This window comes from Marmota flaviventris, chromosome 2, assembly GCF_047511675.1.
Source record: "Marmota flaviventris isolate mMarFla1 chromosome 2, mMarFla1.hap1, whole genome shotgun sequence".
Classification (NCBI taxonomy): Eukaryota; Metazoa; Chordata; class Mammalia; order Rodentia; family Sciuridae; genus Marmota; species Marmota flaviventris.
In genome coordinates this window covers 136,852,830-136,867,491 of record NC_092499.1, presented here as the reverse complement: position 1 = coordinate 136,867,491, position 14,662 = coordinate 136,852,830, and the positions used below count along the sequence as shown (strand labels likewise).

Sequence of the window (14,662 nt, the reverse complement as noted above, 5' to 3'; positions counted from 1 at the left end):
CTGAGGGTAATCGGAGGTGGGTACTCCGGGTGCGTTTCCTTGTTGGGGAGGACAAATTAATAAATACAACCTCTTCGAAAAGGAGGCATCACATTTCCATGAATCAGTCATAATAATGCAAGATGCAAAGATTTATGTATGAGGATATTCATCCTAATATTATTTGTTAAATAATGAGATCTACATGCCACAGAAAAAAAATCTGATATGTGCATTTAGGGATATAGTTCAGTGAGAAAACGATGATACAAAAACACTTCGTCAATTTCAAGCCTTAAAATTTTCATATAACAGTTAAATAAACATAATTTGAAAGAAAACCAGGCCCCAGTGATCTCCATTTTTCACCAGTTGTGTGCCTTGGACAAGACACTCAGACTTGGGAGGCTTTTCTACCTTTTTTTGAGTCTCGTCCTCTGTATAGTGGTGATAGTACTTCCTAATGGGTTTGTCGTGATGATTAAATGGGATAACTTCTCTAGAAAGATACCAAGCCTTTGAGCAGGGCTCAGTGTTCCTTCCCTTCTTTGGTGGGCTTCTCAAGCCTCCCTGCTCCTGCCCCTCGGCCTCTAAAAACACCACAAACTTGAAATCAAAACTGCGCGCGTCGGGTGGGGCTCGGATGACATCATAAGCTCTGAAAGGATGCACTTCAGGGCTATAGCTGGTCTAGTGAAGCCAGCCGCGGCCGAGCGCACGCGCAGACCGTGAGATCCGCCCAACATGCTCTCCCATTGCACTTCCCACGCCCAGTGCGCAGCTCCTGCTTGGGCGGAGACAGACCCGTGAGGTAGTCCGCTGTGGCGGAGGGGCGGGGATGAGGCGGGGCTTCGTGAGGAATGATGGGAAGCCGCACCAATCGCATGGCTGCTCCGCCTCGGAGCTCAATTTGAAATTCCGCGGGGCCCAACGGCTCGCGGAGCGGCTACCCACAGCGAGAACTTCGGTGTGTGTTGCTGGTTGCTGCGCTCGTACCCGCGTGAAGGAGGTCGGGGGTCTCGATTCCCTGGGACTGCTTGGAGCGTCCGCCATGAGAAGAAGGTGCGAGTCGAGATGTGGTGGGAGGGAGCGACGCCTGTCCCGGGTACTGGGCTGGTGCGGTGTCCGAGAGGCCCCTCGGCTGGGACTAGGGTGTCCGGTCAACCCGCGGCTAGCGGGTGCACGTTCGAGCCTGACGCGCTGCTCTGAGGTCCCGCAGCCTCACCCCTGTGTCGTGTATGAGCGCGGCGTCGGAGCCGCTGAGCTGGGGCTGAGGCTGGAGGCAGGAGCCCGCCCCGCAGCGCCTCAGGTGCAGCTCCTTCGCACTGAAGGCCGCCTCAAAACCTCGGTCTGTGGCTTCACATTTCTTAAAGTCGTGAAGTTTTAAAAACATCTTTTGCTTTCTGTTGTATCCGCCCTGCGGTGTTAACGCTTTACTTATTTGGAAAGACGGCTTAGTTTCCTTGCAAATTAAAGAACTGATGATGGAATTCTCTTATGGTCGTTTTAACAGCTTCCGCAGCGTTGCTGGGGAGGGAGTGTCCAGTTTGAGATCCGATTAGACGTGTGAAATTGGGCAAGAGGTCGAATGCATTTTCCCGATTCTAAAATAAGAACAATATCTGTGTAGGAGTTGTGTGTTTAAATCATACAGATGTTTACATTCGGAAAGTAGTGGATTAAGTATTGTGCGTATTCCGTATTAAATAATTTGTAGTTAATTGGTTAAACTGATTACACTAAGGTTCTTGGTTCCATGATTACTAATTCTGATCAGGCTTTTCCAAATGCTTGTCCTCAGGGGAATAGGAATTAAGGAATTAAGTTTACATCATTAATACCCTTGCCAAAACAAACTTAGTATTATAAGGTTGTGGATTGCAAATAACTTTTTAACCCACCTATTGGTGCTGGGAATATCAAACCCGGGGTTTCCAGCATGCTAAGCAAGCACTCTACCACCGAGATACGTCCTAGTTCCACAAATAATCTTATTATCTAAAGGAAATTATCTTAAAACTGCTGTGCATTTAATCTAATGGTGCATTCTGAGGACTAGTAAAATTTTAAATAGCATTTAAAGGAAAATCTTTTATTCACAGTTCATTATTGATAGCTCAGGTATCTTCTGTATTCAAGTGATTGAATGAAGGTAGAAAAAAAAAGTTCCCCTTGAATGGTTATAATTAGATTTTTTAAAGGCCACTAGGATTCCTCTAACCCAAAGCTAGGTTTTGGGGGTACTTTTGAATTTCAGGTATTCATTTTTGGAAAGGGATGTGAGAAATAGGCCTCAGAAACAATGAGTGTCAGATTTTCACTGAATTAACTATGATTATGGATCCTGAAACAGGTTGTACAGAAGTTTTCACAGACCTTTTCCAGAGTCTACCACTGTCCAGGGGGAAAAACAAGGAAGTAACTCAGTGAAGGTTGACTGAAAGTAGGCAATCATGTAGAGAGGAATACTTGAAATCTTTTCCAGTCTAGTGACTTAGGTTCAAGAGACTGGAAAAAATGGTTCTTTTTACAACTTTTGTGTCCTTGTGTATTTTTTGTTCACTTTCAGTTATTTAGTGATGTATTCTAAGAAAAAAAAAATAGATTTGCTCCTTTTAGGGAACCATTTAGTAAGGATCACAATGATAGCTCTGAAGCATCTTCAAGTCATACAACTTTTTAAAATCTACAGGTTATTCTTTCAGAATACTTCTTGAATGTATATTATGTACAAAGTACAATTCAAATATTGGGGATAGTGTGGCAAAAAAAAAAAAACCTGACATCCTTGCTCTCGTAGGAGTTACATTCTGAAAAGAAAGGTAATAAACAGCTAGTGTGGTAACACAGGCCTTTAATCCCAGCAGCTGGAAGACTGAGGGCTGAAGCAGGAGGATGGCAAGTTTGAGGCAAGTCACAGCAATTTAGGGAGACCCTAACTCAAAACAGCAACACCAAAAAAAGGAGTGAGAATGTAGCTCAGTGGTAAAGCACCCCAGGGCTCAATCCATTGTACAGACTCTCAAAAAGGGTTGGGGGATGTGGTTCAGGGCTCAGGGGTTGAATGCCCCTGGGTTCCATCTCTGGTCCGAAAAAAGAAAGCATAGGAAGAAGTAGTTGCAGCTTGGTCACGGAAAGGCCTCCTAAGAAGGTGATCTTTGAGTAAAGACCTAAAATGAGGAACCAAGCTGTGCAGCATCTGAGGGAAGAGGGGTCCAGGTAGAGGGAACTGTAAACACAAATGCCCTTATGCCCTATATGGGGTGTTCCAGAGAGCAAGAAGGCCACTGTGACTAAAGTAGATAGTCAGTGCTGGTGTCAGAAGGTAAAATGAATATCAAATGGAATTGGGTTCCTTGGGCTTCTGGAAAGGCCAAGTCTTTAACTTGAGTGGGATGAGAAGTCCCTGGAGGGTTCTGAATGGAACCCTGTGCTCCACCTGTACTGACTGGAAACTTAAGGAGGCTTTGGCTCAAATTGGAAGCCCAGTTAAGAGCCCATTGACATACAGGTAAGAGATGATAGATGGTGACCTGCACCCATGTGGTAGGAGAGGAGAGCTAAGGAAGGTGAGATTTGGCTCTTTTGAAGGCAGTGTGAATGGCAACACACTGAAATATAAGAAAGGTGCCAAGTAATGCAAATGAAAAGAAAAAATTGGTACAATTTAAATGTTGAGAAGAGAGGAAAACATTTTATTTTGTATTGCTAGGGTTCAAACCCAGGGCTTGGTATGTTATTTTTTTAATTCTTAATTCTTTGAAATTTGTACTGTCATGTGAACTGTCCTAACAAGGATCTTTAGAAATTTCAAACACCTACTTCCATCAGACCAAATAAAATTTGTTATATATTATAAACTTGAAGGAGTAGTTAAATTTATAACAAATTGTGTGAATATTGCTTTTAGTTAGGCTGCTGAAGTCTAGCAGATAGATTGCTATTTGCTGTATAGATTTTTGTTTGTTTGTTTGTTTTGTTTTGTTTTTTGGTACTGGGAATGGAACCAACTTCATCAAGTGCTCTACCACTGAGCTATATACCCCAGCCCTTTAGATTTTATTTTGAAATCGGGTGTGGTAGTACATGCCTGTAATGCCAGCAGCTTGGGAGGCTGAGGCAGGAGGATCACAAATTCAAAGCCAGCCTTAGCAACTAGTGAGACCCTGTCTCTAATAGTTAAAATATAAGAAAGGGGCTGGGGATGTGGCTCAATGGTTAAGTGTCCCTGGGTTAAATCCCTAGTACCAATTTTTTTTTTTTTTTTTTTTTTTGAGACAGGGTCTCTCACTAAGTGGCTGAGGCTGACCTCAAACTTTCAATCCTCCTGCCTCAGCCTCCCAAGTAGCTGGGAGCATGCACAACCAAGGTGGCTTATCTTGGTTTTAATTGGATTTGAGACCCACAATTAATGTCCCAATCTCATGTGATTTTACTTTATAAAAGTAACTTGTATGACTAATTAGCAAAGATTTTTAAGTTTTTCAAAGAAATCACTAAATCAAAATCAGATTATATGTCAGATGTTTTGAATAACAGCTCTGATCATATACTGTCCCGACCAACAGGACACATCAACGTGGGCATAGTGAGCACAAGCCTTTTTAAGTTTTTCAAGAAAACGCAGGCTTAATTTTTTGTAGACACTCTGGGTTCCTTCCTGCCTTGGGGTGAACTCCTCATCCTCTGAGTCCTGATCTTCCTCGTGCCATTCCCCCGCTTCCTCCTCTTGATCCTCTTCTTTGTCCTCAGCCTGGGCGGGCTTATCTATCTGACTGCAGGTGATTGGGAAGGCGAGAACAGGCCTATGGCACGGCTTAGCCTTTGTATTAGACCACCTTGGGCCAGCTCGGGTTGACTCCGTGCCTAAGGCTAATGAGCGAAGCTCAGAGTCAAGGGATCTTAATTCTTTTAAAAGTTGGATCTGTTCCCGTCTATGTTGGAGAGACTCTCGCAAGGGAGCCAGGTTAGGTAAGGGAAGTGGAGAAAAAATATCTGAGGGGGCAGTTGGCCCCTGAAGGGCCGGAGCACAAAAGGCAGGAGGGATATAGGAGGGAGGTGGATGTGTAAGTCCTATAGGCTGTATCAGGGTCCTGAGAGGTGGCGGGTCTTCTGAATGGTAGCGAGCTGCTTCCTTCTCCAAGGTAACCTCCTCCCCAGGGGTCAATATGTCTCCGGCATTTAAAACTGGATAAAGGCAGTTGGTAACCTTTGGAGCCTTATTCATTAGGGTGGGATTTTGAGGGGGACCAGGAAGGTTCCCAGGGTCCTAGGGAGACTGAGAAGTATCTATGTCTATACTAACTGAAGGGCATGCCAAGGGGGGACGAGAGGTCTTTTGCATAGCCTCTTCCCCAATCCTGACAAGTTTTAAGGTACCATTGTCAAAGGGTGAACTTTTAAGAATTTCATTAAGTTCCAGTAAGAAAAGGTGGGAACAGGCACCTTTTCTGGGCCAAAGGATTCATAATAATCTTTTAAACAGTCTCCTACTCTAAGCCATCTTTTACCATCAATGGTCCCTTCAAGGGGAAACCATGGACACAATTCTCCTATGTATGAAAAGAATAATTTTAAGTCCTTTTTCTTAACATGCGCCCCTCGTGTCTTGAGGGCCTCCTTGAGGCCTGACAAAAACAAATCATGTGAAACTGCTTGTCCCATGGTGGGTCACTCACCTTGCGTCGTCCTCACTCTCCTCCTGGATCTGTCTCTGGATCTGGAGCTCCGCTTGGCCAAGTCTTCCTGGAGGACGGCGTTCCTTCTCAGTCAAAGGCTCGCGCCCCACATTGGGCGCCAAATGTCCCGTCCGGCAGGACACATCATGTGAAATTTTCCTTTTCCATATTTGCAACTCCCTTCTCTGATAGTGAGAAACTCAGCACCCACTATTTTCGATAAATGATTTGATGATTCTCCCCATATGCTGTCACCCCTCTGCTACGTGTATGCGTCCCATCTGGCAGGACACATCAACGTGGGCAGCGCGAACCTAGATGGGCAGGAATGAAGGGACAAGAGACACGAAAGGATGACAGCAAGACAGGAGTTCTGATCAAGCTGCAAACTTTTATTGTTCACACAGGGGTATTTATATGCTGGGGATGGGGAAGCTCTCTAATCAGCAATTGCTGGATGTGGGTGGTAAAACTGCCAGCTGCAAGATGTCTGATGATCCTGATAACCGCAGGATGTTCCAGGGAGATAGGTAGCTGCAGGATGTCTCCCAGGGGGCTGTCAGGCTATTCTTTGAAGGAGAATTTCCTTCTAGTCCCTGACAATATACCACATAATTTACCTTCATGAAGTATACAGTGATTCTTAGAATATTCAGAGTTGTGTAATTATCACCGCAGTTTTAGAATATTTTCAGCATTCTTCCAAAACCCTATTAGTGGTCAATCATCTTTTTAGCCTATGGTCTACATATTCACAACTATTTTTTCTATTCTGAGTAATTCACACAAAGGAGTCATTCACACAAATGAATCGTAAATATGTGGTCCTTAGTGACTTGCTTCCTTTAAGATAATGTTTTCAAAGTGTATTGCCTGGTAATATTCCAGTGTAAATACATTACATGTTATTTACCCATTTGTGGTGTTTTCACTTTTTGGCTATTATAAGTAATGCTGCTATAAACATTCCTGAACAAGTTTTTGTATGGTCATCTTTCTAATTCTCTTGGGTAAATATCTAGTAATGGATATTGGGGTTGCATGATAACAATGTTTAAATGTTTAGAACCTGACAGACCCGTTTTTGAAGAGCTGTATCATCTTGCTTTCCCATAAGCAGTGTATGAGGGTTCCAGTTTCTCACCAATACTTAATATTTGTCTTAAATATAGGAATCTTGGTGGCTATGCCATGGTATCTCATTGTGGCTTTGATTTGCAATTCCCTAATAACTAACATTGTTGAGCATCTTTTTGTGTGTTTATTGGCAATGGTATATCTTTGGAGAAATGACTTCTCAAATTCTTTGCCTGTTGTGCTGGATTTTCTACTGTTCGGGGGGAAAAAATGATCACTTTTTACTTTCATTACAAGATCTTGCCTATAAACCTGATTGTCAGGATCTGAAAGTGCATTAATTCTGATGGATCTGGAATCTTTGATAGGAATTCAAAGCCATTTGTTTTACATTTATCAAACAACTTCTATGTATTAGGGTCTGGTAAAATGAAGATGGTAAAGACATGGTGGTCCCTGTCTTTATTTATGACAAGTTCATAGCTTTCCAGAGGACACTGTGGCAGATGAAAGGAGCCAAGTGTGCAAACCATGAGGGTTACATTCATATCAAATATTGACCACAGATTAGATCTTGAGAGTTATTTATAGTAGGATCTTGACTTGTTTCTCCTTGTTTTTGAAGTAAAGTGTGAAGAGTCTTTGCCTGGGGAAGTTCTTTAGCTGCACTTTAGTTCACTGAGATCATATTAAATAAATGCTTTATTACCTGCTAACATTTCTAAAATAAAAGAAGCACAGTAAATTCTTTGAAGCACTAGATTATATCAGGTTATTGATACTGGCTGTCTGGTATAGGCAACTGGTATTTGTGTAGAATTTTCTTCAGGAACAGTCAACTTTAAAATGGGATTTCGTGGCTAGAGAAATGTCTGAAGGTTTTTGTGAATGTTCCCAGGTTCTAGATCTAGGCTAGTGGATCAGAGCACATCTAGTGTCTAGTTTCTCTGGTGCCCAGGCAGTCTTTGTTATCCTGTTGTATCTAAAGGAAAGACCTCTCTGTTCTTTAAATATTTTGTAAAACAGACAAATGGTTATAATTTTTAAAGATAAAATACAGGATGCCAGTTAAATACATATTTGGGATAAACAATTTTTTGGTTAAAGTAAACTTTTGTAATAGAAGAATAGTATGCATGTAGAAATGTTAACGAAGTTAATACACCTGTGTGAGTATCACAGAAGCCTTCTTTGTGGCCTCTCCCAATCATTCCTTCTTTAGAACCAAGGGGACCACTCTCCTGATTCCTGAGAGCATAGGTTAGTTTTGCCTCGTTTTGAACTGCATCCCTCCTTGGTGCTGGGGATTAAGCCTAGGGATTTGTGCATGCTAGGCAGGCCCTCTACCATTGAGCTACACCTTGGGCCCCAGGTTTTGAACTTTATATTGATGGCAATCACACAGTGATACATGCTTGCTTGTCTGGTTTCTTTGTTCATCCTAATTTTTCCCCTCCCCTATGTCTTTTTTCTTTTAATACCTTTGTTTTATTTATTCATTTTTATGTGGTGCTGAGAATCTAATCCAGTGCCTCACACATGCCAGGCAAATGCTGTACCACTGAACCACATCCCCAGCCTCTCATTCTTTTTTTTAAAATTTTTTTAGTTTGAGACAGGGTTTTGTTGTTGTTGTTTTGTAGATTCCTTAGGACTTTAAATAAAACACCACCATCTGACAATAGATTGTGTTATGACTTTCTTACTGATCTTTATTTCTTTTATTCCTTTTTTTTGGAGGGGGGGCTTATTTAGATGTCTAATACTTCCGGTAAGATGTGGTTAAAGTAGGCATCTTTGTCTTGTTCTTGACATTAGATAAATCACAATTTTACCATTATGTTAGCTGTATTTTTTTATTTATATATAATGGCGGAATGCATTACAATTCTTATTACATATATAGAACACAATTTTTCATACCTCTGGTCGTATACATAGTATATTCACACCAATTCGTGTCTAAGTTGCCCAGTCTGGTCTCCATCCTGTGGTTATCCCGCTTCTATAGTCATGTTCCACTGTGCCCAATCAGAGATGCTTAACCACTAAGTCACATCTCTAGCTCTTTTTGTTTTTAGACAGGATCTTGCTAAGTTACTCAGGAACCTGCTGAGGCTGGCTTTGAACTCATGATCCTCCTGTCTCAGCCTCCCAAATTGCTGGGATTACAAGTGTGTGCCATTGTACCTAGCTTCCTAAGTTTTTCTTATGGTTTATCTATTTTTCTAAAGATTTACAGTATAATTTACACATAATAAACCTAACTCATTTGACATGTTCAGTTTTAATTGTATACTATTATATATTTTCCATCAAGGTCTAGAACCATTTAATCACCCCAAAAAGTTTCTATTGCTCTTTTGCAGTTGATCTTCCCTGATCTCAAGAAATTAATTTGCTTTTTCAGTAAAGTTGTTTGTTTTTTGTACTGCTGGTTGAACTCAGGGAGCGCTGAGCCACTGAGATACACCTACACCCCAGCCCTTTTTTAAAATTTATTTTATTTTATTTTTAGTTGTTGATGGGCCTTTATTTTATTCATTTATTTATATGTGGTATTGAGAATCGAACCCAGTGCTTCATGTATGTGAGGCAAATGCTCTACCACTGAGCCACAACCCCAGCCCTAATTTTTTGAGACTGGATCTGGCTGTTGCTGAGGCTGGCCTCAGAATTTGGGATCTTCTAGCCTTCTGAGTCATTTTAGGTGTGTGCCACCCTGCCTGGTTCTTTTACTAAATTTTTATCTCTCCTAGAATGTTATAAAATGGAATCATTATGATATGTAGGGTTTGACTTTTTTCATTTAGCATAATTAAATGTTTTAGTTTTATTAATGTTGCATGTACCTTGCTCCTTTTCCTTTTCATTACTGGGGATTGAACCCAGGGGTACTCTACTACTAAGCTATGTCCTAACCTCTTTTTATTTTTATTTTTTTTATTTTGAGACAGTGTCTTGCTAAGTTCCCAGACTGGCCTTGAATTGTGAACCTCTTGCCTCAGCCTTCTGATTCTCTGGGATTATGTGTGGCTTGTGTTCAGTTTTTTGTTGTTTATTTTTGGTACCTGGGATTTAGCCCAGGAGTGCTTTATTACTGAGCTACATCCCCAGTCCTTTTTATTTTTTATTTTTATTGTGAGACAGAGTCTAAGTTAGGGCCTTGAAAATCGCTGAGACTGGCCTCAAACTTGTGATCTTCCTGCCTTAGCCTCCCAAGTTGCTGGGATGATAGTTGCTAGGATGATTGCACCACCACAGTGAGTTCAATTTTAATAGATGTTGCTAATATATATTAACATGGTTGTACTGATTTATACACTTTACTAGCAATGTATGAAAGTTCAGCTTTTCTACATCTTTACCAACATTGATATTCATCTTAGTAATTTTAGCCACTTTGGGTTACTAGTTGTAATTTGAGAATAAGATCAGGCTCGGCGTGGTGATGCACTCAGTAATCCTAGCTACTCAGGAGGCTGAGGCAGAAGGATCACAAGTTTGAGGCCAGTCTCAGCAACTTAGTTATATTCTGTTTAAAATTAAAGAGTTGAGGGGCTGGGGCTGGGGTTGAGGCTCAGTGGTAGAGCACTTGCCTAACATGTGAGGTACTGGATTTGATTCTCAGCACCACGTATAAATAAATGAATAAAATAAAGGTCCATCAACATCTTAAAAAAAATAAAAATAAAAAATAAGGGGCTGGGAATGTAGGTCAGAGTATTTGCCTGTCATATATGCAAGGCCTTGAATTTGCCTTGTACCTCGAAAAAATAATAATAATAATTAATCACTTGCTTCTTAACAGCAAGCTCATGTTAGTTTATTTTGCTGACATTTTGCCTAATTTTTCTTTAATAAAAGCATTTGTGATTATTATACTGTTAAAAGTAGAATCATCAATGAAAACCCAGATTCTGAGTACCATTCAAGGAGTGAATTTCCATGATGGGGATTGTGATATTGCATTTTGTTTGGCTTGTACGGGGGGAGAAGGAAAAAGGAATAGTCAGAGGTGAATTAAGCTAAATTCAGCTTTAAAGCTGCTGAAAAGATAGTCTATTTAGTTCCTGACAATACTACTTTTAGTCTGTAGGCAAAGATTGATGCAACAGGTGAGTTTGTTTTGTTTTGTTTTTCAGTGAGGTACTCGCAGAGGAGTCCATTGTATGTCTCCAGAAAGCCCTAAATCACCTTCGGGAAATATGGGAATTGATCGGGATTCCAGAGGACCAGAGGTTGCAAAGAACTGAGGTTGTAAAGAAGCATATCAAGGTGAGTTGAGTAATACTGGTGTCAGGCATAAGGATGCTGGTGTCTCATCTGAGAAATATGATCACCTACACTAGGATATTATAAGCTTTTCCTGTTTTGTTCTTAGGCTTTTCCTGTTTTTGTTTGTTTGTTAAGCCTTTTCTTGATATTTTGTATTATGAACATTTTGGTGTTGGGGTTTTCTTCTGTAAACTTATATGGATTATTTTCTCTTTTATAGGATCTTCTGGATATGATGATTGCTGAAGAAGAGAGCCTGAAGGAAAGGCTTATCAAAAGCATATCCATCTGCCAAAAAGAGTTGAACACCCTGTGCAGTGAGTTACATGTTGAGCCATTTCAGGTACATGGCAGTTTGGAGGTATCCAGCTTGGGTTTGAGATTTAGGAAGAAGCAATGACTTTGGACTACAGACAGAAGACTTCCTTATAGGGTTTTTACTGGAAAAATGGGGAGAGCATGGTACTTGGCCAATTAGTTCTGTAAAGTGATTTTTTTTATTTATGTAGAGAACATAAATAAAAAAGAAATGGAACAACTAATAGGTGATCAGAACTAAGCTTCTTGGGGCTAGGGCTGTAACTCAGTGGCAAAGCCTTGCCTTGCACTTGTGAGGCACTGAGTTCAATCCTCAGCGCGCGCGCTCTCTCTCTCTCTCTCTCTCTCATATATATATATTTGTTCATCTACAACTAAAAAAATATACAAAAATTTTAAAAAAGAAGGCTGGGGTTGTGGCTCGGCGGTAGAGCGCTCGCCTAGCACGTGCGAGGCCCCGGGTTCGATCCTCAGCACCACATAAAAATAAAAGAAAATTTTAAAAAAAGAAAATCACCAATCCTCAACATACAAAATTATTTAAAAAAAAAATAATAAATAAATTAAAATTAAAAAAGAAAGAAGATTCTTGCTGTAGTTCTGCTTTGTAGAGCATATTAATTTTTTTAAAAATTGACTTGGAGAAAAAGGTAGGCACAGATAATATTATGCTATTCTTTCTCTGAGAGAAAATGAAAAGAGGTACCTAGGAAGCAAAAGTAACTAGTGATAAAAGGAAAAGTTACCCCAAAATTCAACCTTTGTGGTTCTTTTCCTACTCCAAAGTTGTATGCCACTGAATCAGCCAGAGGGCTCCCTCAGAAGAAATGTCTCAAAAGCCAGGAGAACATATCTAGCTCAGCAGGCCATGATTATCAGTGTAGGTAGCTGAGAGATAACTGTATGTGGTCCAACATAAGTCAGGGATTTGAGTGAGGATATCAGGAGACAGGGTGCTGAAACAGCTCTGCTTAGAACTAGTGAAAACAGTGTTAGAATTGTGAAAGAACAGGTGGAGCTTGGCTAGGTAAAGATGTACTAATAAGGTTCTCTGGTCCCTCTTGCTGTTACAGGAAGAACTGCCTGTGTGTTTAGTCTGTTTTTTGAACTTTTAATGTGAAATTGGGTGAAAAGTTAGGTATATAGTGGCATTCTCCCTGAAATTATATGACAGTTCCTATTTTACTAATGTTAAATGAAGTTGTGTAAGTTTATAGAACATATAACTCCCCCTTCTCCTTTTGTCAGTTAAGAGTAACGCAGGGACCACTAAATTTATTTTTATTGGTAAGGTGATATTCATGAGATTATTAAGGTTTTGTTTTGTTTTGTTTTTGAGGTAGGTGCTGGGGATTGAATCCAGGAGTGCTTTACCACTGAGCTACATTCCCAGTACTTCTTATTTTAACACATGGTCTCAATAAGTTGCTGAGGCTGGCCTTGTACTTGCGATTCCCATTTCTTAGCCTCCTGAGTAGCAGTGATATAGGCACCATGCTCATTGAAGCTAGATATAGATACCTTCTTGCTAACTCAAAGCCAGCTTTTCAACCAATATATGTTTCTTGCAAAAGTGCTATGGTATCTAAAGAAGTCAAATTCATAGAGACACAAAGTATAATGGTGGTTGTGATGAGCTGGGGGTGGAGGCAGAGAATGAAGACTTTTTATTAAATACAGTTTCAGTTTTACAAGATTAAGTAACTTCTGGAAGTGGATGAAGGTGATGGTTATAGAACAGTATGAGTGTACAGATGCTCCTCAACTTAAAATAGGGTTACATGCAATAAATCTATTATAAGTAAAAAATGCATGCTATCAGACTAAACCTGCTGAATAAAGTTTAGCCTAGTTTACCTTACACTTGTGCTCAGAACACTTACATAGCCTGGAGTTGGGCAAAATAATCTAACATAGCCAGGCGTGGTGGCGCAACCTATAATCCCAGTTACTGAGGTTGGAGGATCCAAATTGAAGGCCAACCTCAGCAATTTAGTGAGACACTATCTCAAAATCAAAGGGATAGAGAAGTGTAGTTCATTGGTTAAAGCACCAGGGGGTAGGGGGAATTAAGCCTGGTAATCCTAGCACCTTTAATCCCAGCGGTTTGGCAGGCTGAGGCAGGAGGATCTCAAGTTCAAAGCCAGCCTCAGCAACTTAGTGAGACCATGTATGAAAATAAAAAAGGGCAAGGGATGTGGCTCAATGACTGAATGTCTTTGGGTTCAATCCCTAGTACCCCCTGCCAAAAAAAAAAGAGAGAGAGAGACAGAAACTGTTAAGTTGGTGACTATCTGTACTTAATCCAAAAAAATTTTTTAAAACATTTTTTTAGTTGTCAATTGACCTTTATTTTTATAAAAAGTGACCTGGTATCTATTAACCTTTCCTCATTTGGGACCTTCCTTAGGAGTTCTTCTTTGTGCCATATTCTATTGGTTATGAGTTGATTTATTTGTAAATTTAACTGAAAGTCTATCAATTCTCTTCCACTGTCCTTCTCAAGTGATTCCTGTGAAAGAATTACTTGAAACCTTGTAACATTGGTATACTGTCTTATACAGGAAGAAGGAGAAACAACTATCTTGCAACTAGAAAAAGATTTGCGCACTCAGGTAGAATTGATGCGAAAACAGAAAAAGGAGAGAAAACAGGAACTGAAGCTACTTCAAGAACAAGATCAAGAATTGTGTGAAATTCTTTGCATGCCCCACTATGACATTGATAATACTTCTGTTCCCACTTTAGAAGAACTGAACCAGTTCAGACAACATGTGGCAACACTGAGGGAAACAAAGGTACACTACCTGCATTTATACTTCCCAAAAGTCCTTCTGGCCTTCCTATAGGTTACTTTTAATTATTATTTTTTTTAATAGGCATCTAGGCGTGAAGAGTTTGTCAACATAAAGAGACAGATCATACTGTGTATGGAAGAATTAGATCACACACCGGACACAAGCTTTGAAAGAGATGTGGTGTGTGAAGATGAAGATGCCTTTTGTTTGTCTTTGGAGAATATTGCAACACTACAAAAGTTGCTGCGGCAGGTAATATCTTCTCAAATTAAGACCCTGGATCTCAATAGTGTGTAGCACCTTGAAAAAACTGGCAGCTTTTCCTTCTGTCTTAAATAAGTGCCAATGTACATTAAGAGAGTAAGGGAGAATAAAAATAGTAACTTAGGATATATGATCTCGGTTTTATTTTTTTGGTACTAAGGATTGAACCCTGAGGGTCTCAAAAATGCTAGGCAAGTGCTCTACCACTGGGCTCTACCCCAAGCCCTGATTTTTTTCTTTTTTAAAAAAATATAAACCTTGGGGCTGGGG

General features: G+C 40.3%; 1 protein-coding gene across 4 annotated transcripts in view; it reads left to right on the top strand.

Moving 5' to 3' along the window:
- Positions 1–939: 939 nt before the first annotated feature.
- The window catches only part of Prc1 (protein regulator of cytokinesis 1), a 28,740-nt gene continuing 15,017 nt past the window's right edge, over positions 940–14,662 (top strand). For all 4 annotated transcript variants that reach the window (XM_027919899.2, XM_027919893.2, XM_027919885.2 and 1 more), the window contains exons 1-5: positions 940–1,041; positions 10,880–11,012; positions 11,233–11,355; positions 13,895–14,128; positions 14,210–14,380. In XM_027919899.2, coding sequence (XP_027775700.2) covers positions 1,031–1,041; positions 10,880–11,012; positions 11,233–11,355; positions 13,895–14,128; positions 14,210–14,380 — 672 coding nt within the window. In that variant the 5' untranslated portion in view covers positions 940–1,030. The remainder of the gene's footprint in view (positions 1,042–10,879; positions 11,013–11,232; positions 11,356–13,894; positions 14,129–14,209; positions 14,381–14,662) is intronic.